This window comes from Bombus impatiens, unplaced genomic scaffold (assembly GCF_000188095.3).
Source record: "Bombus impatiens unplaced genomic scaffold, BIMP_2.2 scf_0151, whole genome shotgun sequence".
In the NCBI taxonomy this organism is placed as follows: Eukaryota; Metazoa; Arthropoda; class Insecta; order Hymenoptera; family Apidae; genus Bombus; species Bombus impatiens.
The window spans coordinates 581,629-608,721 of NT_176570.1; the positions used below are offsets into that span (position 1 = coordinate 581,629).

Sequence of the window (27,093 nt, forward strand, 5' to 3'; positions counted from 1 at the left end):
TTTCTTTAAAAAAAAAAAAAAAAAAGGGGTGTACGGATGTATTCTATCGAAGAAAAGATTGGAAAGAATTGCCCTGAAAAATTCACCCTAAACACTCGGCACAGTTGTCCCAAACGTTGGACAAAAAGGAAAAAAAGAAGGAGAAAAGACTGGTGGAAGAACAAAGGTTAGCCATTATTGCGAGCTTTTCTTTCAACGAGTGCTCTTCGACTGCTCGTACCTCCGTCATCGGACTTTTTTCGGTCGTTGGAACGCGGTGAAAGAGGTACAGGCCTTAGCCATATGCTACGTGGTGGAATTTTGAGAAATCAACGTGTCGAAACCGAACCCATAAGCGTATGTGACTCTTTGTCCATCTTGAATCCTGGCTCTTTTCCAGTCACGTAATTCCTAGCCCATACCAGGAATTATGGCCTACAATTTTATTAACGCAGCATTGCCATAGAAAAATGTATTCTCCTTCGAATTTACGTTCTGCTTTACGTCTAGCAGTTGACGATACAACTCACGAATAATCGCCATTCTCACTGGAAACATGGATCGATCGAATGAGATTTTTCTATCAGTTTACGTTATCTTCTGTTTGTGAAATTAAAATAGAAAAGTAAAAAGGAAAAAAAAGAAGGAAAACGTTGTTCGTTCATGAAAGAACGAAGAGCTGATTTGGAGATTGAAAATCGAATGGTTCGAAGCTTCTGACGTTTCAGAGGTTCAGAGGAGTCTGTGACGGCTAGACAGACGATTCATGAGCGAATAGAGTATTTTTAAAACGTAAAAAGGGGATAGAAGGCAGACGAAAATAAAAGACAAAGTCTTTTTTAGAGAGGTTGGCGAGAAATTCCATTTACGAGCTATGGCAAAGTCACGGGGATTTTTCTGCACTTGAAAAAATATCCTCAACATCGTCTCGTTTTTCTAGACAACTGTTCGATCGATAGAACCAATGGAAAACATTACAATTATCCGAAATTTTTTACGAAACGTGAAAGTATAGAGAGTTCAATTTCCAGGGATTCTCGAAATTATAAATCATGCGAAATTCTAAATTAATTAATCCGAATTTGAAGAAGATTTATGGATCATATTTATTTCATATACCATCACAGATACGATTTTGAAAATTATAAGCAGAAGGTCATTAACCAAATCTCAACTCGAATCTCCAGTTTCATAAAATTATGTTTAACGTCTAAGTAGCATTAAAAGTAAATAACACGACGAAATCGATCGATTAAATAACGTCTAATCTTGTCGATGATCTTATCGTAACCATGGAGCATATGTATGTAGCACGTATCTTGATTGATGAGAAATTATACGCAATATCGTTGAGTTAACTTGTGGAAAATAAAAATTCATTTTACTAGATATGAATCGCTGCAGAAAATTTCACATTTACTTTTGTATTTGTTTAACTCGAATCAGTTTGGGTCTCGTCACTTATTATCTCGACGTTTCGACGAATTATCGCGTCGACGATCGAGATCGAAAGCAAATTTGAATTTTTACACTCAGACCTCCAAATCTGAACGTTTACTTCGATTATGTCCACTTCGTACATTTGAATGTTACAATTTAGAGTTTGAAATTCCGCTTGAATCTCTATATTTCGATATTTCGGGCTTCGTTCTCCATTCTGTCGATCTAAATTTCTAGGCTACAATTTCTCTGAATTGAAGTTCGCATTTTCAATCGAAGATTGTCTTATTTAAAACTTACAATCTCGTTCTATCGGAGATAATAACTTGTGAAGAATATACAAGCGTTAACAAAGACTGCGGAAGATGAAATATAATTCATCAAAAACTCGTAACTTTTTCCCTCGAGTGCTTAGGTTCCTTTGAAATTGAATGTAAAATCTAACTGAATTAAAATTGGCAAGCTTGATCAACGATATAAAATTAATATTAAACATAATGATAGGTTAAAAATGAGATGAAACCATTAAATTCACATCAATATGATCGTTGGCCAACAGGGCCAGAAATTTAATGTTTATTACAATAATAAATTAAATAACAAAGAACACGGCGATATAAATATATCAAAAACTCCAAAATTCAGTCTAAAATTCGCCTTTGCTCTAAAATCTAACTAAACTAAAATGGACAAGCTTGATCAACTATATAAAATTAATATTGAACATAATGATAACCATTAAATTTACATCAATATGATGGTTGGCCAACAACGCCAGAAATTTAATGTTTATTACAATAATAAATTAAATAACAAAGAACACGGCGATATAAAAATATCAAAAACTCCAAAATTCAGTCTAAAATTCGCTTTTGTTCTAAAAACTAACTGAATTGAAATGGGTAAGCTTGATCAACTATGTAAAATTAATATTAAACATAATAATAGACTAAAAATGAGAGGAAACCATTAAATTTACATTTAGTACGATCGAACTATGCTTGGCCAACAGCGCCAGATATTTAATGTTTATTACAATAATAAATTAAATAACAAAGAACACGACGATATAAAAATATCAAAAATTCCAAAATTCAGCTACATGGAAAGTAATCCTTAATGAATACGTTTCGTTAGCCTGCGCCTCTATTACCGAATTCCATTAAGGTTTCCACGCAACAATGGAAACGTCAGTTTCTAGGAAGCTGGTCAAAGTCGAATTTCACTGGCCGACCGATGGAAAACACGACAACATCTGGTGAACAGATTCCGATGCGGGTTCTACGCGTCCTATTAAACGCTTTCTCCAAACGGTATTTTACTGGAAGCCGTCGTTTCCTTGGAATTTCCGGCAATTGCACACGTGCGATCGTTAATAAGTAAAGCAATAAGGAGGCGTTGCTTGCTAAAGGACTAACTACCGACTACCTGAGAACCTCCAGTTATTTTATCATCTTTCCTACATGGTAGAAATCTCCAAACGTGCGTACTTGCTTCCGTAGGCTATTTAAAGGAAATACTCACGATCTTTTACTCTTAGATTTACGTAGATTCTTTTTATATCGTTGCTGTTCAGTGCAGTGATTATCCTCGTATTATGTAAACGACAGCGTTTCAGAATTTTCAAGTATCAGCGTTTCAAGTATCAGAATTTTTACAACACGGTTCCAAAATCCTTTAGAAATTGTAAGAAATCTTCCAAAATAGTCGTAAGATCCTTTAAAAATTCTGAAAAATCGGAGCCTTCGCAAGTTTCATGCCTTCCATGTTTGCTTTGCCTAAATCAATCTTCCAAAATTCCTTAAAATCACTTCAAGAGTCCTTTGGACGGTGTTTTGAACACGTCCAACATTTTTCTAAATATTTAGAATTCTCTATTCTTTTCACATTTACGTGAATTCTTATCTATCGTTGTTCATATACTGGTTATCTATATATCATGCAAGAGCAACATCCGTGCAAACGTCGGAATTCTTTCAAAGTAGTTCGAAAATCCCTTGGATACTGTAAAAAATCAGAACCTTTGCAAGTTCCGTGTTTGCTTCGCCTAAATCAATCATCCAAAATTCTTTAAAAACACTTCGGAACTCGCTTAAAAACTATTTCGCACACGTGCGAAATCTCTTTGAAAACTCTTCCAAATGTCTCTCAGACGTGTCTCCAAATTTCCACCACTCCACCCCCCCATTTTTCTACGTTCGAAGGTGTTTGAAATTATCGCAGAAGCCTCGCCTAAAAACGTCGCTAAAAGATTCTTACGGAAACCTGTTCAAACTTCAAATTTTTCCCCAAAATCTTGTTTCAAACCCTTTCAAATCTCTTCCGCAATCTTCTCCAAATTTCCACTTTTCCAATCTCCGCGATTCTACGTACAAACCAATTTAATATCATTCCAGAAGCGTCTAAAAAGCCTGGGAAAAATTGCTCACGAAAACCTCTGCAAACTTGTAGTTTTTACCGCCAGTCTCTGCCCACCTGGCGTTCGTCCCAATGAAATCACCGAAAGCGATGTTCCAGCTCCAGATGTTTCGATTCTTCGTCTTTCGACTCGCACAGCCGGATAGAATGGGACTAAATTCGACGTAAACGCGACAACGAGTAGAAAGAGAGAAGAGTAGACGAAGAACGAATAGAAACGGGCGAAATCAGGACGCGACCGGTGAATTTACTTTCCGGCAAGTGAATTTATTGATAACCGTCCGAAACGCTCGCGTTGCAACGATCCATATATATGTGTATTATTATGATTGAGCTCAATTGTCCAATTGGCCGGTCATTGAATGCCATATGCGCGGGCCAGGCTCGGCCCGTTATTAGCGGCCCGTCGTCCACATGGAATAATAATTCTCAACCCGACGTCGGCCGCGTTTCCACGGGCCCGACCAGGGCCGTGTGCCACGTATTCTTCTCGCGCTGCGAAATTGAGAGCCTCTGCCAATCCTTTGTCTATTAAATGTATTCAACAGGGTAATAGCGGCTGACATTACCAATTGGACAATGAAAGAGATGGCAGCGTAGCGCGATTTCTAAAGGGGGATCCGTTCAACGCCAGCGAGGATTTTTCGACAGGAGCCAATCTTCTTGATGACAGAATCCACGTTTGTCTTTCGTTTTAACAGCCACCATCGGTGAAGGATCAATTTCAGAGAGGTTTTGCAAAATGCAACGATATGGTTAACGAGCAGGATGATACTTGGTCGCTTGGAAATTTCGTTTCTCGGTGGTTTGGCCTGTAAGAAATTTCGCTCAGAATGGTATTGCTAATGGAAAGTATAAATTTGTTGGTCGTTCGGAGATCTAGTTTCTACGAGAGTTATCAAAATATCAATATCGAATATGAAATTCTGTTGTTTGGAAATGTTCGGTTCTTCTTGCACATCTTCTTGTTTGCATGTTGAGAGATTCGATCTAGAATAACCCTGGCGTGAAATTACTTCAACTGAGAATATCGTTAAGGTATCTGTAAGATCCATGTTTCTGTGTACTCCAAGAAGAAAAAGTACCGATCTTCGCGATGGTTTATTTCAGCAGAAATATATCTGAAAAGATTGAACGCCCCTTTACGATGGGAAAAAAGAAAAGCTGATAGTACCCAGTCTCCAGCAACGATTCCACTTACTTCAACGACAATACACGCACGAAACTTATCCTACACAACGAGACAAACGTTGCTGTTCGCATTTAGTTATTTTAGCAAGCACTCGACCAAGGCTTTAATCACTGCCTCCATACTGCATCCAAATATAATCCATAGCAGCCAATGAGCAGACATGCTTAACGCACAACTCGTGGCTGAAGAAGGAGCCAGGCAAAAGCGTACGCAGTGAAAGAAGCATACTTGACCTCGGCCAAAGCCGTTGCAGCTTAATTACGATTGTCTGGCATCGAAGCGGGGCTGCGTACACTCATTAAGATAGCAGCCGGTCTTGAGCAGTGTCCCTTAATCTCTCGAAAGGGATCATCCTTTTTAAGGTATAATTATGCAGCCGGGATAGGCTGTTTCTCTGTCTGTTCGTTTTGTACCTGAAACAGCCCAGTGCGCCAGTTGAATCTCCCGCCGTCAAACCATCCAACGTTTCTATCTGTCAGGCCGTGCCTATCCTTTTTTTCATTCGAGTATCGTTCTATCCGCGCTGTTGTTTTATATCAAAGAGACAGGAGGAGGCCCCTCGAGACCAGCGTGGAATCTTAATTAGAACGTCCGAGTCGTCTGGAAACAGGACACGAATTCGACTATCTCTTCCAACTAAATAGATGCACCCAGTCTTTCGGGCACCTCTCGATCTAACCTTGCCCCCTGCCCCTTTTTCCAAACCCTTTGATAGGGTAGTAAGATGCGACAGGATCGCTACGAAAGGGTTCGGTAGAAACATACACCTGTTGTTCTTTCGTGCGTTGATGTTCTTGCTTTTTTTCTTTTGTTTTATTTTCTAGACTTCGCTTGCCACGCATTATGGTAGAGGGTCGTCGTTCAAGGTGAAGGATTATTGGATGAGGAGGAAGAGAGAAGAAGAGAAGGTTCAAAGGGGTGGATTAGGAGAATTTGGAGAGATGATCTCTGATGATGGAAAAAAGTAAATTATCGAGAAGCAGAGTCGATTTTAGGAAGATGATATTTGATGGAAATTATGAACCTTAAATTGTCCACTTTTCCTTGAGAATTAATTAGCACGGTATCTTAAAGCTTCTGTCTCATAACGTGTCAAATTATATTCTGTTTCTATATTTTTATGCAGACTAAGCATCTTAAATTGCAGATGCATTGCTTATAGAAGTTATTGATACAGTATCAGATTAAACAATTTTCCCATATCTACCGACGATTAGTCAACTTTCATCGATTTAGAAGACAAAGTTTGCTTTATCGTCTAATCTTTCGTGCTGGCAAATCTACCAAAACGTTTTTATTACTTTGCCCTAATCTACTTAAATCTGAGAGAATTCTGAAGCGCTTATCGACGCTTCCACTTTACTACAGAGTCGTTCGTTAAGACAACAATTAAGAAGATAGGGAAATCAGAGGTGAACCGTGCGAACTAACTCATTAAGTAGACTTAGAGCTAATGGTAATTGGTTGTCAAGCAAGGGAACCTTGCACAGGGAATACATATGTAAATTATAGGGGTTGGTTGAGGTATTCAGATTGGTGCCACTGATGAAATTGAAATGGAAATGGAAAGCATTCGATGCTTCATTGACCTGAGCACAGTGGTTCGAACGTAGAATATGTAAATTAAATAAAATTGTAAAACATACTCAATAGAGACGTTATATATATATATAATACATACAATTTGAGTGAAATTGGAGCAACGTTGATGGTACGTGATATTTCATTGTCGAATAAGAATGGTAAATGGACATTTGAATTTTGAGAAGATCGAAAGTTTTTTATATTCAGATTTACGAGGGCACGAAATTATTTCAGATCAAATATCAAAGATTTCGAACAACGACGAATTGAATTCCTGTTGTAATTCTATACGAGTAATATTTATTTGAAAGAAATTATCGCAGAGGAGATACGATGGAAAAAAATAAGAAGATAAAGATAAAATAGAAACGACTCAACCTTTTCCAGACATTATCGACGATTAATTGTTTATTACCCGTGTTTCGCGTGATTCACAAGCGATAATAACACAACTCTCTAGATTATTTAAACGAGAACAATGGTACATGGTAATTAGCCTTGATCGGCGTGAATTTTACGATCTCGTATTATCGACGACGTCGAAACGCAGAAAATATTATTTCGTCAGAGCGATAAACCGTGTTAATATCGTTCGGCGAAGAAAAGCGAGCTCATAAAAGGATTGTACGATCGGTTTCCCCTTGTCAAGAATTAACACGATCTTTATAATCCGCTTGACGCATCAATTAATCCTTCTCGATCTTAAATTTCATCCGAACGTGTAGCTCTTACAGCGTCGAAGCGCAAGAAATTATTTCGTCAGCAGATATAACTGATTCTATTGTTTCTTTGGATTTCTAAAGTTGACTCGATTTTTACCACACGGTCCATGTTTGCTTTTTGACTTGCAACTAACGCGATACTTTGTTTCTTTAAAAATACGTTGTTGTATGTATCTTCGTTGATCCTCTGTTCTCGATTATCAGTAGATACGTCTGAACGAAAGTGGAGAAGGAAAGTATTTTCCTTCGAACTTTCCCTTCCTATATATTTCTACCTTTCCTCGCATAATTATCTATCGAGCATCTGCGAGCTTATCAAGTCACCGTTTACAACTAAGAAGCAACCGATCGTGTCACGCTTAGCTGAATCTTGGAAAATATACATTTCCACAGTAAAATCACGTGAAAGAACAAATTTTCCCTCTTTTAAACTGATAAACAATGATGAAACAATACGAAGAATAGATTCAAGATAAAGTTCTCACTTTTAAAACCACATATAAAATAATGCAAAAGTCAAATTCAAAATATCACATAGAAATGAAACAAGAAGACAAAAATAGTTGAAACAAAGTACACGAAAAGAACTTCGAAAACATCCCTGTCCCTATGTCAAAATTGAATAATGATAATTAACCAATTAACTAACTCCAGAACCTTTTACCTCCACGTACAAGTAGATCTTCCCTTGCACGATACCCAGAAGCTAATTTCTCGTCGCACACCCCAATATCAATTTCCACCCTCCTTCAATTTCAACCTCGAAAGGGATAAATTCTTCGAGTTCATCGACTCGTGTAACGTTCTAGTGGCCAGATTAATTCGTCTTCGGTTGTCCTAATTTTTCACCTCGACTCGAGCAACAAAGAGCTCGTACAAAAGGGGGTAACAGAGAATTCGATGGCTCGCCGTGGTTTCGGATTACGGCGATCCCACGCGGTTAGATCGTATCTCAATCGTCTTAATCCGACGATCTGACCCAGAGAAGGCTCTTTTTCGCGTTCCACTAGCCGATGTACCAACCGGATCAAGTGTACGGTATTAATTCTACAAAGCGGGAACACGATACTCTTTCTTCAACTCTTTTCGTGCCTCCCCGCCGCCTTTTTTCTCGCGGAATCAGTGGATCGATCGTCGAGCTTCTGCGTCGTTTCCGACCAAATCACTTTCGCCGTTTCGGCAGCGACGCGTTAAGATGACGCGTTAATTGGTTTAGTAATTAACGAAATTGTGAATTAGTCGCAGAGAGAAAGAATTTAGATTTACTTGAGAACAAGTTTCACCGTTTGTCATTTGCATCTTTTGCATATTTTTATTTGTTATTATATTACTATTATTTTTTATGTATATTATTATTTATTATGTATATTGCTATATTTATTTGGCGGGGCAGCCAGCTACGCTCGTTTAGACTCCTTACTGAACGCGTCGCGAGTTCGAATCCCTCTCGCCCGGAATATATTTTCAAGGGATGGAAAACTCAAAAAAAGAAACTATATTTGTTTTTCTGCCTTCGTTTGCGAGGAGACGCAAGGAATTTTCTGTTGCCTAATTACCTTCGCAGAAATGTCCGTTTCAAGGCAAGCCTGTAGACGACCTTTCACGAGTTTCCTGGTGTATATCCTGAGTTTTTTGAGAATTTGTTGACAAGCTCTACTCTGAAGCTTAGTATTTCAACATTTCGACTGGCTGCTCTGTTAACAAGATTCGTTGTATCCCGTAAACGAAGACAGACACATAGCACAGGTTCGGATGAAGTTTTTCCATTGTCTTTAGGCGTAGAATCAGCTGGCGAGTCTCACGTGCTCCGCTACGTCTGGTATATCTTTATTTTCGACTTCAACAGCCGAGAAACGGACTTGGCTTTCACAGAGCTGCGAAGTGTCTGATTCATATTTCGTCACGCGTATTTATCGAACGCGTTTGGTATCAAGAGATTGCTATAAATATCAATTAGAAATCGATGAAATTGAGATTAGAATTGATATAAAATAGTTTGATATGTAATTATTAGAAAACTGGGATTAATTACAGGAAAAAACACTTGATTCATTGCGGTGAAAATTGGCGATTTGCGTTGGATTGTTTGGGCAAAAAGGTAAGTGGAATTTATCTACGACAGTGCGACGTCATTAACGATCGGTTTAAAGATCGACGAAATAAAAATGTAACGGGTGAAAAATGGGACTCGATGACCTTCGTCCTTTCATCACGAAATTCAAAAATGAAATATCATCGCGATATGTATTAGGTAAGGAAAGAATGTTTCGTAACTGATAGCAGGCAAATCAGCGTTTCGAATAATTCTCAGCTCTCTGCTAATGATTCTCGTTATGTTAGGCGATCTACCTTTAGCTTATTTCTATCGAAATCCAATAAATCCTCTGGCCTGACAAGCCTGCTACCATTTTAAGCGATGTAATTACCTTTCAGATATAAATCTTTGCGATTCAATCCGCCGCTTTTCTCGATACCAATAAACCAGCTACTGAGAAGCGCTTCAGTTGAATGCAACAGCTTCTAAAGAACGAGGAGTCTGAGATAAGCGAGAACAGCTCCTGCCTGGAAGGTGGCAAAGGGGCGTGCAATTAAAGCAACATAAATCACCAAGCTGTCCTCTAGCTAGCCCTACGATAGTTATATCTCGTTATAGCTCGACTCCTGGCTATTTTCGAAGCAAATCGCTTTCAAACACGTTCCTTTTACCACACGCTTAAGAGATGATCTTCAAACTTGATTTTACGTTCGGTCAGAGTATTTGTGTTTAGCGATCATTGATTTATTTGGAAATTATCCAGATAAGAAGAACGTCAAACGTGGCACAGAATATATACTGGCATTTATACGTAGCAAGTTCTTATGTAATTTGTTTCTTTGTCGACGCTAGAACGCTTGGCAAGTGGTCGAATTTTGCGTTCAAAATTCCCTTCGTTTCCAGTTACTTCTCCTTACACCGTTGTTGAGATTAGCCGTGTCGAGCGGATTACAAAATATCAACTTTTGTTTTATTCGAAAAGACTTTTTTTTCTTTTTTTTAAATAGAACCTAACAGAAATAAATAACGAGGTATATTCCGGATAAAAGTAAAATAAGCAGATAGTATTAAATCATTTCTAGATAATATCTACGAACCTAGAATAATTCCGTAATTAATAACATTAGAAAATTATTATTTTTCGATGGAATAGCTTTTCTTAAAAGATCGAATAGCGTTCCAGTGAAAATTTATTATTACATATTTATTATCAGAGAATTATTCTCCTTTAAAACATTGAGTTATCTTTCCAAAGAATCTAATTGTTTTCTTCCAAAAAATTCACTCCAAGTCCTACAAATTTGAGTTTACGTCCTCGCTGCACATCTTTAAACAAACTTAAATTATCTCTAAATTCCTAAGAAGTCCAACCATTGTCCCTTCGAGAATTTTTTTAATTACAGCTATTTCCAAAAAATCGAATTTCCTTCGGAACCGAATTAATTTTTTTTTATTTATTAAAATTTACAATCAATTCTCGTATTGAGAATTTTCAGTAATTTTTTCTGGCGTGGCGCAATGACATGGCTAATTATTTATGATAAATTAATACTTATTATAGATAATAATTAATTTACCGAGAAATCATCGCAAGTAAATGCCCACCATTTCGTAGGCGAATAATTTCGTAACTTGGCGTATTTCGAGACAAGGTGTGTTGTTCACTTTGGTGCGAACGAACTCAACCAAAATCGTAAAACCGAAGAATCATCTATGTATATATTACTTCGTCAGGATCCCCCTGAAACTGACGAAGTAACGAAACGAAATCGATTCGTTGCCCATCGCTTGTTGATGTTTGTGAGCCAGATGAAAGAACGTGGTTGCACGAGAACTTCTGAATATTTTTGGAGTGCTGTTTACGCGGTTGGATACGCGTTTCGCGGTAACTGCCGTGTCCCTGAACGTTATTTCCAAGTGGTTGCTTTCTAGAATACGCTTTTCATCTCTGACTCGTTTCAAAATTTTATCGATATCACGCTTGGAAAGATTTTATCGAGATTTTATCAATGCACCGTAAGAAATGTCATCAGCCGCAAATTCATCGTTTTAAGAAAATTCTTCATCCTTAGCAACAGTAGACAATTTTATGCAATTTCATCGACGATCTTCGACTGATGTTTCAATCGATTGCTCTGTCAACGAAACAAACAACCGCGGGGAAAGAAAAATATTACAGTGACCGAGGTTGCAATAGTTCCAAACGTGGAAGAATCGCAAAGGAAAACTGCGCGAAGTTCCCTCGGGAGCCGCGCTCCGTGCAGCCTCAAATGGAGAAGATTCTCTTCGAACAGTTCCGCCGTACTTGGCACTCGTTTTTCCATCTTTCTGTCTCGTGTATATTTTTTTTATCGTCCCGACAAGACACGGGCAACCGTCCTACAAAATACGACGGTTCATTCGTTGCTCGTTATGTCGAAAGCGTGTTAAGCGAAATCGAAACGGCGTGACGAAGACAATCGTTGCTTGGCATCGACAGCGGCGCAACTCGCAACGCGTAAATTCTACACGAGTTTTCTAACATTTAGATTTTCGGAAATATCGAACACAGGTTTTTTATTAACGCGTGCGTTAGATCGAAGACGAAATTTTACTTCGATACGGTTGACGCTGTATACTCGTCGCGTAAGATAAAATATCAGGTGCATTTATGGGAAGTTTAAATATAGGAAAACGCAGAGAATTCGCATAGTGCGCAAAAATATGGGCCGTTTATTTTGAAAGCGGTGTAAGTCTATTTTCCTTCGTTTTGAAATATTGAAGTGTTTGCGCTTCCATCGATTGAAAAATCCTGATAAACATTTACTCGGTTTGTCCGCGTCTCTATGCGTTCAAGCATAGATGTAAATTCGTTATACAAATAGCTTCCTTGAGAATTAAGTACATGAATATCATTTTTCAGGGACATGAATGAGACTTTCAATCTTTTTCATAAACTTGACAATTTTTGTATACCAATTTATACCACGTCTAACACAAATTGTACAATTCGTTAAATTTGTATCGTTCGACGTTTCTGATTTATATTATTTTACGCGTACACTTTTCTTCGCGAATATCTATACGAAATTAATATCCGTTTGAAAATGAATGTAATAAAATTAAGTAAATTATAATTATCGTAATGTTATTACGTTGAACTGTAGTAAACATACCTGTGTCAGATTCTAATGTTAATACGAGGTTATTCATTGAGAAAAGAAAAACCAAGATAACGCCAATGTACTTCCTTTGATCTTGGGTTTGCACTTTCATACGACCCGGTATAAGTGTGAAATATTGTTAATTTAATAATGCTTTAAACGTAACAATAATTACGTTTAATTACAACGATTTACTTGAATCACGCCAGCAGCAATGTAACAAATGTAATAATAATTTCCCAGTATATTAGCACGTTTAAAACAACTTGTTCCCATTCGTACGTGCAATATTATGTCAGATACAGAGTGTTAGATTATATTCGCTATCATTTGTGTTTGATTATTGGTGCCTGGACTGTTTGGACAGGCTACAGATTACAGGAAATGGACCTGCACCACTTTCAAAGCAAATGATCCTGCAATTTCATTTATTAACGAAACTTCAATCGATTACAACGAACGAACGATCTTAAGATGCAAATTATAAATTGTTCATGAACAAAAGACGTTCACCCCGCAGTGTAAATGTTTTCAGAAAGATTAATTTTCGAAATAAAAAAATCACCTCGTCAGAGTCTCGTCCCACTCTGTTGGTGAAAATGTAAATTTCTTTTTCCTTTTTCTTTCTCGCGGACACCTACAGCCGACTAATTGTATCGTATTTTCTTCAGCAACGCGTTAATTATCGACGAATTCGAACTGGCTAGCGCCGATAGAAAATCGGCGGGAAGCACGAAGAAGGGCGGCCCGTTTCAAAAATAGACGCGTGTCTGGTAAACGCGCACAGATTTTGTTTCCACGTTGCTGTTGCATGTTGGCTCACGTGCACGCGCGTTTCCGCCAGCGTGGTGCCGCCGTTTCACGATATATTTGAGGAGATTTAACGCGCCAACTCTAGGCTCCAGCCTATCCACGGAATCCAAGCCGATTTACAATTATCTCGATATAGGGAAAACACGCGGTAAATTACTTTCGTCATGAAAGTTCCACTGGCTCGCGAAAAGAACAACTTCAAGAGCGAAATATATATTTGTGAATTTAATAACGCCAGGGTCAGAGCGATATTTATAAATCGCTGGATTTTATACGGACTGGAAGTGAATAGGGAACATACCTGTTCATTGATCTCTAATTAATGTTTAAGAAAATGTGTAACCACGCAGCCGTGTTTCCAGCTATCGTTTATTGACTTTTAATTAACGTTTAGGAAGGCGCGTAGCCACGCAGCTATGTTTGTAACTATCGTTCATTGATTTTTAATTGACATTCAGAAAATAGCGTAACCATGCAGCCATATTTCTGGCTGTCGTTTATCGGCTTTTGATTAACATTTAAGAAAACATGCAACCACGCAGCTATATCTGTAGCTATCGTTCATTGACTTTTAATTAATGCTTAGGAAAATGTGCAACCGTGCAGCCACGTTCGTAGCTATCGTTCATTGATTTTTAATTAACATTTAGGAAAATGTGCAACCGTGCAGCCACATTCGCAGCTATCGTTCATTGGTTTTTAATTAACGTTTAGAAAACAGCGTAACCTTGCAGCTATATTTCTAGCTGTCGTTTATTGGCTTTCGATTAACATCCAAGAAAACACGCAGCCACGCAGCTACATCTGCAGCTATCGTTCGTTGATTTTTAATTAATATTTGGGAAAATGTGCAGTTACATTTGTAGCTATCGTTGCGGAGTAACAATCATATCGACGGTGAGAGCATAATATATTTTTGCGAACATTGACTCACCAGAAAATGATGGAATCGTGGAAGGCGGCTGAAGTACGTCGAAATACACGCAGATTTTCTGCGCTCAGATCACGCTGAAACTGTTTGCGGAGCACGTGTATCTGGAACATTGAAACAGTTCGTTAAATTAGTTGAGAAGCAGTCGAGGTGAACTTGTTTTTTAAAGGTGAGCCGCGCAGTCAGAAATAGCTTGGTCGTGTAAATAAGAAGAAGAGTTGTTTTCAGTTCATTAAAATAGTTTTAAGAGTATATTGACCGAGGGCCGGCTGTAACGAAATGCTATGCCGATTCTAAACAGACGCTAGTGTGTCTGGAAATTGTAAGCTATGGTGTAAACCATCGATTTTGATTGTTGCTTTTACGGTGTTCGGTCAAGCGCTCCCTAGGATCTTCGTGGATTAGTTTCATACAGAATTCACTCCGAGATTAAGAACCAAATTTCCAACGTGGCGGTACATTTATCGATAAGCATGCGTCTTCCAAACTTTTATTTTTGAACATCAAAAGACGTTGCGATTCTTCTTTGACAATTTGAGTGATTTTTGGTAACATACATATGTATACAGGGTGGTTGGTAACTGGTGGTACAAGCGGAAAGGGGGCGATTCTACGCGAAAAAAGAAGTCGAAAATGTAGAATAAACATTTTTCGTTCGAGGCTTTGTTTTCGAGAAAATCGACTTTGAATTTTCGCTCGGTACGGTGCACTTTATCTCGTCTCGTTATAACGGATCTCACTGTAGATCGTTGTCTCGATGGAAAAATTAAAAAAAATTTAAAAAAAATTTTTATTCTATATTTTCGACTTCTTTTTTCGCGTAGAATCACCCCCTTTCCGCTTGTACCACCACTTACCAACCACCCTGTATATTAATATGTTTGTACGTAGAGACTTATCATTACTTTACACTCTTTCAGTGTACTTCTGATTTATAATTTATTCAATACAAGTTTCGTAGCCACAATTGCAAGGCAAAAGACAGGAGTCTTAATGGGCCATAGATCGTCGACAACAATAAGTACGTCTACTAAATCGGTATAATTTCATGTTTGAAAATATTTTAACAGCCGTTCGCTGCCGCCGTTGACCACGCGAAAACTTTGGAATTAATTTACGAGCGGCGCGTGCTATTCACGATGAAGCACGAGCCAACAACCATAAGAGGTTCCATAGCATCGAACGCAGCGAAAGGTGTGCAAAGAAGGCTTTTTCAGACGATCCGCAGATTTATTAGACGGAATTAATGCTCCGTGCGATCGTTACATGGTTCAACGTTGTCGAAACGGTCTCGCGGCCTATAATAATTATTTCCAATGATTCCGCGCGAAATGTCGTTGGCTAATTTAGTGGAACGAACTGAGAACGTTCTATATAGAGATTGAAACCGACAGTCGTAAATTACACGAGTAGCCCAGGTAACAGCGCTACGTTGCTTCCGGCGGGAATCGAGTTCTCGTTGCCTCGATCGAAAAAATCTTGTCCTCTTTTTTAATTTCGTTGCCTGCGCAGATCACGTGGTTTATTAAGCGTGAAATTCGTGCAAGTCCGCGACGGTAGCGTTAAAGGTAATTACGTATTTCTTTGGGCGTTGCTTTCTCGCTTTCGTTACGCTCTTGCAACATTCCTATCGCAATCTTGGTTTAGAAATTTGGTAAGCAAACGAATCGTTAAACGCGTCTAAATTGCTAAACACGTAATTTCTTTGTATGTTTGTACGTAGAGACTTATCATTACTTTACACTCTTTCAGTGTACTTCTGATTTATAATTTATTCAATACAAGTTTCGTAGCCACAATTGCAAGGCAAAAGACAGGAGTCTTAATGGGCCATAGATCGTCGACAACAATAAGTACGTCTACTAAATCGGTATAATTTCATGTTTGAAAATATTTTAACAGCCGTTCGCTGCCGCCGTTGACCACGCGAAAACTTTGGAATTAATTTACGAGCGGCGCGTGCTATTCACGATGAAGCACGAGCCAACAACCATAAGAGGTTCCATAGCATCGAACGCAGCGAAAGGTGTGCAAAGAAGGCTTTTTCAGACGATCCGCAGATTTATTAGACGGAATTAATGCTCCGTGCGATCGTTACATGGTTCAACGTTGTCGAAACGGTCTCGCGGCCTATAATAATTATTTCCAATGATTCCGCGCGAAATGTCGTTGGCTAATTTAGTGGAACGAACTGAGAACGTTCTATATAGAGATTGAAACCGACAGTCGTAAATTACACGAGTAGCCCAGGTAACAGCGCTACGTTGCTTCCGGCGGGAATCGAGTTCTCGTTGCCTCGATCGAAAAAATCTTGTCCTCTTTTTTAATTTCGTTGCCTGCGCAGATCACGTGGTTTATTAAGCGTGAAATTCGTGCAAGTCCGCGACGGTAGCGTTAAAGGTAATTACGTATTTCTTTGGGCGTTGCTTTCTCGCTTTCGTTACGCTCTTGCAACATTCCTATCGCAATCTTGGTTTAGAAATTTGGTAAGCAAACGAATCGTTAAACGCGTCTAAATTGCTAAACACGTAATTTCTTTGATTACGAGGAAGCTTTTGTAATCGAAAGATGCTCGTAGAAAATACTGTATATGGCAAAACTGGAGAATTTTGATTCTCTTTATCGTTGAGGAAAATATTAGGTTGATATGATCACTAGTTCCTACATGCAAAGTTGTTAATGTGCCATGTGTTAATTATCTGAGTTCATGCGGCTGTACATGGTGGTGAAATACAGAATATAAAAACTGAATCTCTGTGAATCAATTAAATATCGAACTCCAAAACCTATTTAATAACATTTATCGGAAGATGATCGAAGTAGCAATAAGAATACTGTGGTACAGAGTTTAAGTGCCACAGACAGATATTAAGTGCGATGGATAGAATGAAAAGTCGATAGAAAAAAATTGATTTCAAGTAGTTGAACTTTAGTTCTTACGAATATAGTCATAATATAATTTACGAGACAATCGATTTTTAACAGAAATACTATGAAACGGTATTACAAGACAGGAGATCTATATATTATTTAGAATTTGTCCAGCTGGACATTTGGTAAATTTTTCTAACTTTATTGCTAAGTAACATGTGGATGGCTATTCCCAGTGGGATACCATCTTCGAGTTTCACTATTTTATTTCTTTAGTGAGGTCAATGGGGTGTTTTCTTCTTAGTCTTCTTTCTGTGAGAGTTTTGCTCGTTTCAGCAGCCAGCTGGTTTCGATGTTCTTTCCTTGATCTATAAATGAAGAAATTTTCTAGTCGAAATATTGGAAATCTGAGTGACGAGTTAACTCGTTTTAGCCCAAAATAATAGGTGATATTTTAAGAAATGCTTTGGTAGGAAATTATAATTTGGGATTAAATTGTATATTGCTTCTTCACCGTAGAAATCCTTTGACGACGAGGCTAAAGGGGAAAATGGAAGAAAAGTCGGGCCACCGCATAATGGCACCGTAAAAGGGTGCACGTCTCACCCCAGACACGAATAAATAAACGTGGAAGCTCGCTCGCGTGGACAAACGAGGGATATTTAGGTCCCTGCCGTTTAACTAAATGGCTAGTGCTCCCCAAACGAAATCACTATGATTTCTCACGTCCTATTCTAGCTATGTAGATCATACACGCGATCAATCATCGAATTTGCTGCCTACTATGCAATTGTTAATTCCGACGTCGAGCAAGAATTATTGTGAATTATCTTGAAAATTGAAGAGACTGACGTCGGGATGAAATATTACGCAGAACGATATTTATCCGGTGAAATATAAAACGCAAAATAGAATTCGAACAGACTAATCGACCCTAAAAAAATATTCCACTCCCATTCTGTGGTTTTAGTTTCCTCGTCAAGACAATTCATCGTATAAAACGTAGAATAAAATTGTATCGGGATACAACTTGATTTTAAAAATAGCTAATGTCCATTTGCATTTTGTATATTTCAATTTGCGAAGATAAGTATCGTAAAGACTATTTTTAGAAGATTGGCAACCAGAATATATTTAATTTGAATTTGTCCATTGAAATATTGATAATGGTACGTACTGGACAAAATAAAAAATCGTCGAATTAAGATTTGACGAAGCTGGTGGATTTTATTTTATTTTATTTTATTAGGAAATTTCCTCGCTACCTGCATATTTTATTTTGTGTTTAATATCAAGAACGATCTTCCCAGCATAAAATACAGAACACAAATCAGAGTCGAACGATTTAATTTCAAACGCAACTTCAAACTATTGTGACCGCATATGACACAACGATGTCAGTCAAAGGATTAAAGAAAATGCAGGTTCGAGTCGCTCGCCAGAAATTGTTTACAACGATTCTCGTATTCGCGGATGGCCTTTCGTCCGAGTAAACCCGCCAGAAGCAGCGAGCTTCGACGAAAATGTAAAGGAGGAAGGAGAGGATCGAGAGAAAAGACAAAGAAGCCTCTCGGAATGTTTGTAGCTATTCGTGGCGCCTGGAACGAAACAGATGGCTGCGTGCGTGATGTCATACGCAGAAATCGAACTTCGTTCTACCAGTCAATAATCGATATTTTCTATTTCTCACACTTTCGAAAGTCTTCTGATCGATTTTTCCAACAATTTTGATATCTCATCGATTACTATGCGCTGTATTACAGAAATTATCTGAGATAAAAATAACGTTTAGTAATAAGAATTTTCCTTATATTATTAAGCAAAGAAGATAAGATATCGAGGATTTTTTTAATTCCCCGCTGGACTGTGACAATTAAACAACTTCTCTTAAACACGCCTGACCAATATAATTTTATTGCCAAGACGAAACAATGAAATTTTCAGCGCCTATACAAACCAGCGCGAACCTTCAAAATGTATCGTTTAAATTCTTTTTACGGACCCAGATAAAAAAAGATATAAAAAATGATCTTTGCTGTCCCGTTCGCGATTCTGACCAATCGCAACGTTTTCGAAATTTCTTTTACGCTTCGCCTGCTAAAATAATCCTTCGAACTTGTCGAGAAAGAAGCTCGAGTTGCTGCGTTCGATTTGAAGAAAAAAGCAATAGAACTTAACGTCCGAGTATCAATGGCAGTGACTGCGTATTGAACGTTATTTGCAGATTTAATAGGAGAACCGAAAGAAAGAGAAGAAAATACGAGAATCAACGATCCACGCAACGAAGCAATTTTCAGACGCAGAAACAGAGAAAAGTAAAGGGAAGATCCTATTTCCATTCGAAGATTTCAATGCGCAAACCGGAAACTATCCGAATATCTGAAGATAAAATAAAACGCCCGCTTGGACATTGAGAAGCAGCGAACAAGCTACGTAAGTAACGAGTCGTCTGTTTGCTCGTGTGGTGTCTCCTCGGTCAAACAATCGGAGAACGTCCACGAGGCATCAAGTACAGCACGTGAGGACGCGTGTCCGAAAAAAGAAGCGGGAACGGAACTCGCAAAGACAATAAACTCGATGAACTTCCGTCGAGGGAAAAGAGAGCTCTCACGGACAATTAGTCGTTTGTACACGAACGCCGAGGATGTTTGGAGATAAGACAAAAGAAACGGAGAAAGCAAGGAGACGAAGATGCAACTGGAGTAGCTGCGACTACGAAGCGCAGCAACATCGACTCCAGGAAATGGTGGGCGAGATGGAATTCGTTCTATGCTTCTAAAGACCAGATGATAAATAGTCTTTCAACGTGGCTAATTGCAGACACGTTTCGAGCATTTTGCAAGGTATTCGCGACTGTTGCTGTTGTAACGACGTAAATTAGGCAAATTGGCTAATTTCGTAGCTGTGACGGGGCAAGCGGAATTTATTAAAACGACGATTTCCAAACGAGATCGACGTTAATTGAAATAGTTAGGGTGGCCATTGAAAGGTATGTCAGGAGACTGAGTAGCATCGAGCAGGATACACGGTTTGCCATTTTGGTAAATAAAACGCGACTAAACGCGACTGGAAAAATTGTCCGTTTCCGAAGGTAGAATTATATGGGCGTTTAACGTCGATATCGATCGATTGAAATTTTTAATAGATGTAAAGCATATGAAATCGGTAAAATGACAGATACTAATGGAGAAAAATATGTTTAGAAATATAAATGTTAAATGTACGTACCTCGAGAACACTTGGTACGTTCTCGTCATGATCGTCCGACGTTCAAACAAGTAGATTCGACGTGTCGAAATTCACTCAGTCGAATACCAATGATAGTTTCATGCCACGTGATAGTTAAATTAAGACGAAATATTCAAATTCTTCCTACGATTATTTGATTTTATTTCGCTTTACGACCGGTAAGTAATCGACTGAATGATAGCTAAATACTCAAGTAGAAGCTGCAGTTTTATTACAAATACAACCATCCTTGCCTTACTTTGGTTACGCTATTTTGTCTTTCAAGGTGCCTGATAGAAAGAGCGAGAAAGCTACTGTTTGCTTCGAAGAGTTTCGTAACGAGTAGTTAAATAGAACCTAATTACCAAGAGTTAGCAACTAATAAAATACGAACGAAAACAACGAAACGAACGAGATGCAAAGTGTTTTAAAAAATATAAAACAGTATAACAGCGTATAAAACGTGTATACATCTGATATCGAATTAACGATTAATAATCGATAATTAACATAATTCCATCGGCATCGTCGCACTTGAAAGGCGCGAACAGACGTTCTATTCGAAACGATGGCGCGACCCGTGGCGGAGACGAGAGGATCGGCACAGACACCCTCGACAGATCTCTAAATTTAGTTAGACGCGTTTTACTGACGGGGAAGAGAGAACGGATCGACGTCGACGCAAACGAACGGAGAGGAAGAGGACACGATGGGACGTGGTTCCAGATGAAACGTCGGAAGGGACAGTGTCGCGATTCTCGCCTGGCCAACGTCCAAATGGCGATACCTCGATCGCCCAAATGTCATGAATGGGTCGACCTGGTAAACGTTTCCCCGTGACCAGATTCTCGAAAGAGAAAGAGCTCGAACCGAGCCAAGTCCACGGCTCTTCGGTCGCGCCGAAGTTCAATCGATGTTCAAGGTTGAGAAATCGAGCAACGACGCTGACCGATTTTGCATCGCGCGATCGTCGTGTCAGCGGTTCACGCTTGCGATTAAAACGGAAAATTGTATTTCACGCCTTCTATTTTGTTATCGATTTTTGATGTAAGGTGGTGGAAATCGGTGTAAGGTATCGCGGAAATAAAAAAATCTGCGTTGCAGGAATATCAACGAGAGAAGTTCCAGGGTCGAAGAAAGTCTATCGGGGGCCTTCTGTTTCTCGAGAAAAGCGAGATTAAACGCGTTACTCTTTGAAATTTTCTGTCGAGTTTGAAGTCGTTTATTCTTACGATTGAATAAATTTGTATAAGCAAATCGAAGCAGATTCTAATTGATTCGTTAGTAAGCGTTGGTACGTGTTCCAGTAACGTAACCGACGTGGTGATATCTATTTAATGGCGAGAACGTATTCCTTTAATTAAATAAAACAACGCATTACATAGATTGGCATCAGTCAATAACGAAAAAGTATTGGGTGGAATGAAACACACCGTCAGGATATGGTAAACGATGAAGGAAATAGAAGAGAACAGAGTCGTATGACAAATGATATCTATGAAACTGAGTAATGAAACGCCAGCGAACATCATTTTTCAGTTACAAATATTCTCGACAAGCTGTATTATTGAACGAGCAATAAAATATCCTAGGGATTAAAACTGATATGTTTTACTGGCAGGAGTAAAGGAACAACCACCACCTTGCTGTAATATATTACAAGACCAAAGAAATTCCATCGGACCGTAGAATAAAAACAGTTGTTAAATCTTAGCAACAACGATGCACTCGATGTCGCGAGAACCGATACGTTATCGTTCGATCGTCGTATCGTCGAAAATTTAATTTCAATTAAATCTATCACGCCGCCCGAAGGATTTAATTACCAACGATCAAAGATAAAATGGATTAAAAGGCTATGATGATCGCGCGGCACGACGATATCGGGCAATTACTTCTCATCTACGTGAGCTGTAATTCTAGAAAAATCGTTGCAGAACTAATAATTACAAGGCTCGAGCCATCAATTTATAAGAGAAATCGATCGACAATTTGTTACAGTGAACGAAGCCCGTGTAATTGAATATTAGCAGAGGATGGAGAAAATAAATTTCTGAAATTGCGGTTAATATCCATTAACCGCGGTTAACGAGTCGACGATAACTAGGACGAGGTTGTTGTGACAACTGGAAGCGGTTACGATCGATGATCGAGGTTTCCTCGGAGGCGGAGAAAGGATATGATTGATGAATCGGTGGTAGAGACGAAGCGCATATCGTAAATAGCTGTCGATCTGACTAGGAAGTTTCAAACAGCTAAAACTGCAGTTAATGGAAATTCGTATTTTTCTGAATACGTAATACTGAAAGAATCCTCGTCAAATATTCCTCTTGCACGCTGTATATTATTATTATTATTTGTTTATCGCAACGAGATTCAAAGTCTGGTACGATCTCTGTTACAAACGTGCACGTTTGACATAATTGTAATGAAATATAGGGAAATATGACGTGATATTAATATACTGTATAACACGATAAATAACCTGATATAATATATCGTAGTATAGCATAGTGAATTTCAGGTTTGACTTTGGTCTTTGTATATTAATTGCAGGTCTTTGTTGCTTGAGCTTTCTTTGTTTCTAACTTGGCCAAGAGGATACTCCTGTTAGATTGTTTGTTTCTTTTTTTTTTTTACAAAGAAAACTGTAACAGTGTTTGCAATGAAACTCGCAGAGTATATTTTTGCATATGTCAATAGCATGTGTCATTTTTCTTGTCGAGAAGAAATTAAAATTGACGGCACTGTATGCCCTCGTACGCAATTGGCAAAAAGACCTCGTCTCATGGAGTCCACGATTGCGGTCGTTCTACTCGTTTAAAATAAGAAACTCAAGGAGATCGTTAATTAGGATGAGTTTGACTGTATCACGAAACTAGGACGAAAGCAAAAAGTCGATAATTAAAAGAACGACGACCCTATGAAGTTCGATCGTCGATCCTCTCCATTTTTCTTTAACATTCAAAGGCTTAAATAAACAGAAAAAAAGGAAGGTATGGAATTTGTTCTTGTTCAGACTATAGCGATACACGCGTGGAAGATTCACACCAAATCTTGAGCCAATTGGTCGAGTAGATTTTATGGTACCGTGAACGCCGTGATGAAAAATAACAGACCAGAGAAACGTGTTTAAAATGTTGTGTATCGATGATAATTATTCTAAAAATCTTTCGAACGTTCGTAACTTCGTTGATTAATCTTACATTTCTCAGAAATCCATAAAAATCCACGGCTTACTCGTAGACGCTCTAAATAAGAAAGAAAATGATTCTTGGATGAATTGAAGTTTTCCAAAAATGGTACTGCGTCCTCGAATTAGAAGTAGCGGTTTTTAATTAACACACAACACGATGTACGTATGTTGCTTCTTAAAAAGACGCTAATTACGACTCAGCGAAGATCAAACCGAGATGCAAAAATTCAGAAGGTCGCGTATCCTTCGTTTGGCATTTGTTTGGCGGATCATTTTCAGAATGTCCCTTCTGTGAAGATACCATGTGTCCGCTATTAAGTACGCATCGCAATGGAGAATTGCTTTCCTAAATAAAGGATTCTACGCGTGAGTTGTGCGTAGCTAAGAGAATCGACGTGAAATATCGAATTGCGATACTTTGGCGCAATTTTAGCGGCGTTTATTACGGCCACGATTCGCGGAAGAATCGAATTAGAATCCGCGTTAGGCTGCCAAGTAGCGAAAGCTGTCGGTTTATCTTTCGTGAACTTGGTACCGAGGAAGCGTACTACGAGCCATGTTTCGCGTCTGTGGCGCTAAATAATCTGGATAGAATCCCATTAATACAGCTTTCACGTGTTTTGCTGAAGAGATACCTAACGATCTTCGCATCGTCGTACGACAAGCTTGTAATTTCATTGCGAAACTTCGAATTACATCGCTCGATACAATTAACACTGGAACTACCACGCCACTCAAATTGACTGATTTTACAATTTTATTGTAAAATTCCTACTTTATGCTACATTTTTTCCACAGTGATGTAATGACTTTCGCAACGATAACTAAAAGAATAATATAACGAATTTTATTTCGTATTTTATGTCTTCAAACCTGACATAATTTTGTATCAAGGCTACTTTTACCAATGCGACCTAATAATAAATAAATGATAATATGAATTTTCTTTAATAAAAAATATGAAATATGAATTGTCTTCGTTTCACAGATCTGAATCATCCCGACACGGTGATTGTGTCAATCGGTGAGAAGCTGATCCTACGATGCTCGTCGAGTTCGAACGCGGAGACGATTTGGTACAAAGGCGACGATATTTTCCGACCATCGTCGCCAAGAATTCGATTAATGAAACAGACGCTGAGGTTCAAGTACATCGAGCCCGAGGACGCAGATTCGTACAGTTGCCTGGTTGGATCAAACATGACGAACGAATGGAGGAACGTGACGATACGAATAGAATTGTTGCAGAACGACGAATACCAGCACGAAACCGAGAGACTGGAAAGACACGAGGAGGAAACGAACGAATTGGAAATCGAAGCGAGAAGTTAGTACTCGGATTTTCTTCACTTTTCAACCTTGGGCAGTTGTTCGTACTTTGTATCGACGATATCAAACAAAATTTGATTAAAAATTCGCGATCGCTTATTAGTTACATTTTCTACGTAATTTGTCATTTGTAATTTGAAAGTTATAGCGCAAGAATCGATAATAATATTCCTTAGCTCTGCAAAAGGATAATAACGTTACCTATCCTGCGCCTCTTTCGTCAGTTAATTCTAAATCGCCTTCATATCGTTGGAAATCTCTAAAAATTCCAAACAGCTTCGAAATATCTTTGGAAACCTTTGGTTTTAAATAATTTAGGGATTCGTAGAAATAATTTCGTTTCGCTCTTCCTGCATTGTATCATCCGTAAACTTGAAGAAATCAGATTACTTCAAAAATCCACTCCCTTTAATGCGAAATTCCAATCAATGTTTCTTCCCTTTCCAAAAGTCCCTCTTCAAGTATTACAAGTTTAACCTAACGCTGCTATCTTTCGTTTAAACGAGTCAATTCTAGATCCTCCAGTTAATTTGTCGAATTAATTCTGAATGAAAGAGAACACGAATCTCGGTGTCACAGATTTGCCAGAAACGCGATCGTTGCACCTGGAAAGCGAAAACGCGGAGGTCGACCTGGACAACGAGAAACTGGAGAACGAAACAGCCGGTGAACACAACAACACCGCTCCCGTACGAGCACCGTCGTTCAATAAAAGCGTAGAGATGCCAAACGTGGTCGTGAAACCTGCTGGCAACATGTTACGTTTACGGTGTCCAAGCTTTGGCAACCCAAGGCCGAACATCACATGGTACAAGAACAACGAAGAACCAAAAAGAACGCTTGGCACGGTGGTTATGTCTAAGTGGACCTTTAGATTGGAGGATCTAGTGCCTGAAGACAGCGGCAATTACACTTGCGTGGTGTGCAACGAGCTGGGATGCATCAATCGCACGTCCAAAGTTGAAATTGTCGGTGAGTATCGTATTTTTTATCTTTCTATTTACTAAAACGTACAGCGTAATGGAGAAGTAAGAGTAACGTTGAAATGAAAAAGTAAAGTGTAATGTTGAAATTGTCAGTGAGCCGCGTTGAGTGCATCGTGCTTTTTATTTATTTTTCTTTTTTCTTATTTATTGGAAGGATGCTATGTATAATGGGAAAGCGAATGTAGCCTTGAAATTGTCAGTGAGTAAACGAGTGTCTCATTTTTTTCTTCTATTTATTGGAAAGATCTCTCGTCTGTTTTCTTTTCATTAAAGCAATTCGGGGAACGATAGTACAATGGGGAAGCAAAAATTTGTGTTTTCTGTTAGTTAGCTTTTGCTGAATTAGCTGCGACGAAGTTAGAATAAACGAAGTAAGCTATAGTGGAACGATGTTGTAGGTTTTAAAATGAAAAAAGAATCGCGGTATTCAGCGATCAGGAAGTTTCTAAATTTCGCAATATCGTTTTATATTATCATTTGCTATGCGTTCTTCAATGGAAAATATTACGACATATTCAGTGATTATGTAAAGAAAGAAGGTTTCTTAAACCCATACAATTTGCACCTATTTTTCATTGGGAACAGTAACAGTCAACGATAACAATCGAAGAAGGATTTTTCGAAGAAGGACATTAACGACCATTAATCACTGTGCAATTTCTATGTTCGGTCAAATAATTTTAAATTACCATTTGTACCTTCTCCAATGGAAATACCAACCATTGAAAGATTCCTATGACACCGGGTAGCACGAAGAAAAGAATCACGACGTTGGATCATTGCAAACTTATCAAATCTCATAACATTTCTCACGTTACTATCTACCATCCATCTTTCACTGGAAATACCATCGATTAGAAATTTCCAGCGATCGCGTTGCATAAAAGAAGAACATTTCTAAAGGAAAGTTTCTAAAAATTCCATATCTTTTTACATTATCGCTTGCTACACGTTCTTCGCTCGACGAAAGGAATCAGCACATTAGATTGTCATAAATAAACTGCGGATCTTTATACATTTATGAGCAATTTGATACATTGAGAGTGTAATTTTTACTAAGCAAGACAATTCTCTACTCGGGTTTTATTTTTTAAATTAAGTATAAATATCCACAGTCTAGCCATGATTAACATAAACGTGCTCCGCTGGAAATACTATCGATGAGAAATTTCCAACGACCGTCTAGCATAGAAAAGAAGGGATCACGACATTAAACAGTCGTGAAT

General features: G+C 38.4%; 1 protein-coding gene across 8 annotated transcripts in view; it reads left to right on the forward strand.

Annotated features, from left to right (window-relative positions):
* LOC100747636 (fibroblast growth factor receptor homolog 1) overlaps positions 1 to 27,093 on the forward strand; it is a 112,379-nt gene that overhangs the window by 79,146 nt on the left and 6,140 nt on the right. For 6 of the 8 annotated variants that reach the window (XM_024365833.2, XM_012382370.3, XM_012382371.3 and 3 more), the window contains 2 exons: positions 24,541 to 24,879; positions 25,461 to 25,853. In XM_024365833.2, the coding sequence (XP_024221601.1) occupies positions 24,541 to 24,879; positions 25,461 to 25,853 (732 nt within the window). Of the gene's footprint in view, positions 1 to 6; positions 167 to 21,150; positions 21,179 to 24,540; positions 24,880 to 25,460; positions 25,854 to 27,093 lie in introns of those variants that run through there. The other 2 variants (XM_024365831.1, XM_033319375.1) reach the window with 2 other exon arrangements.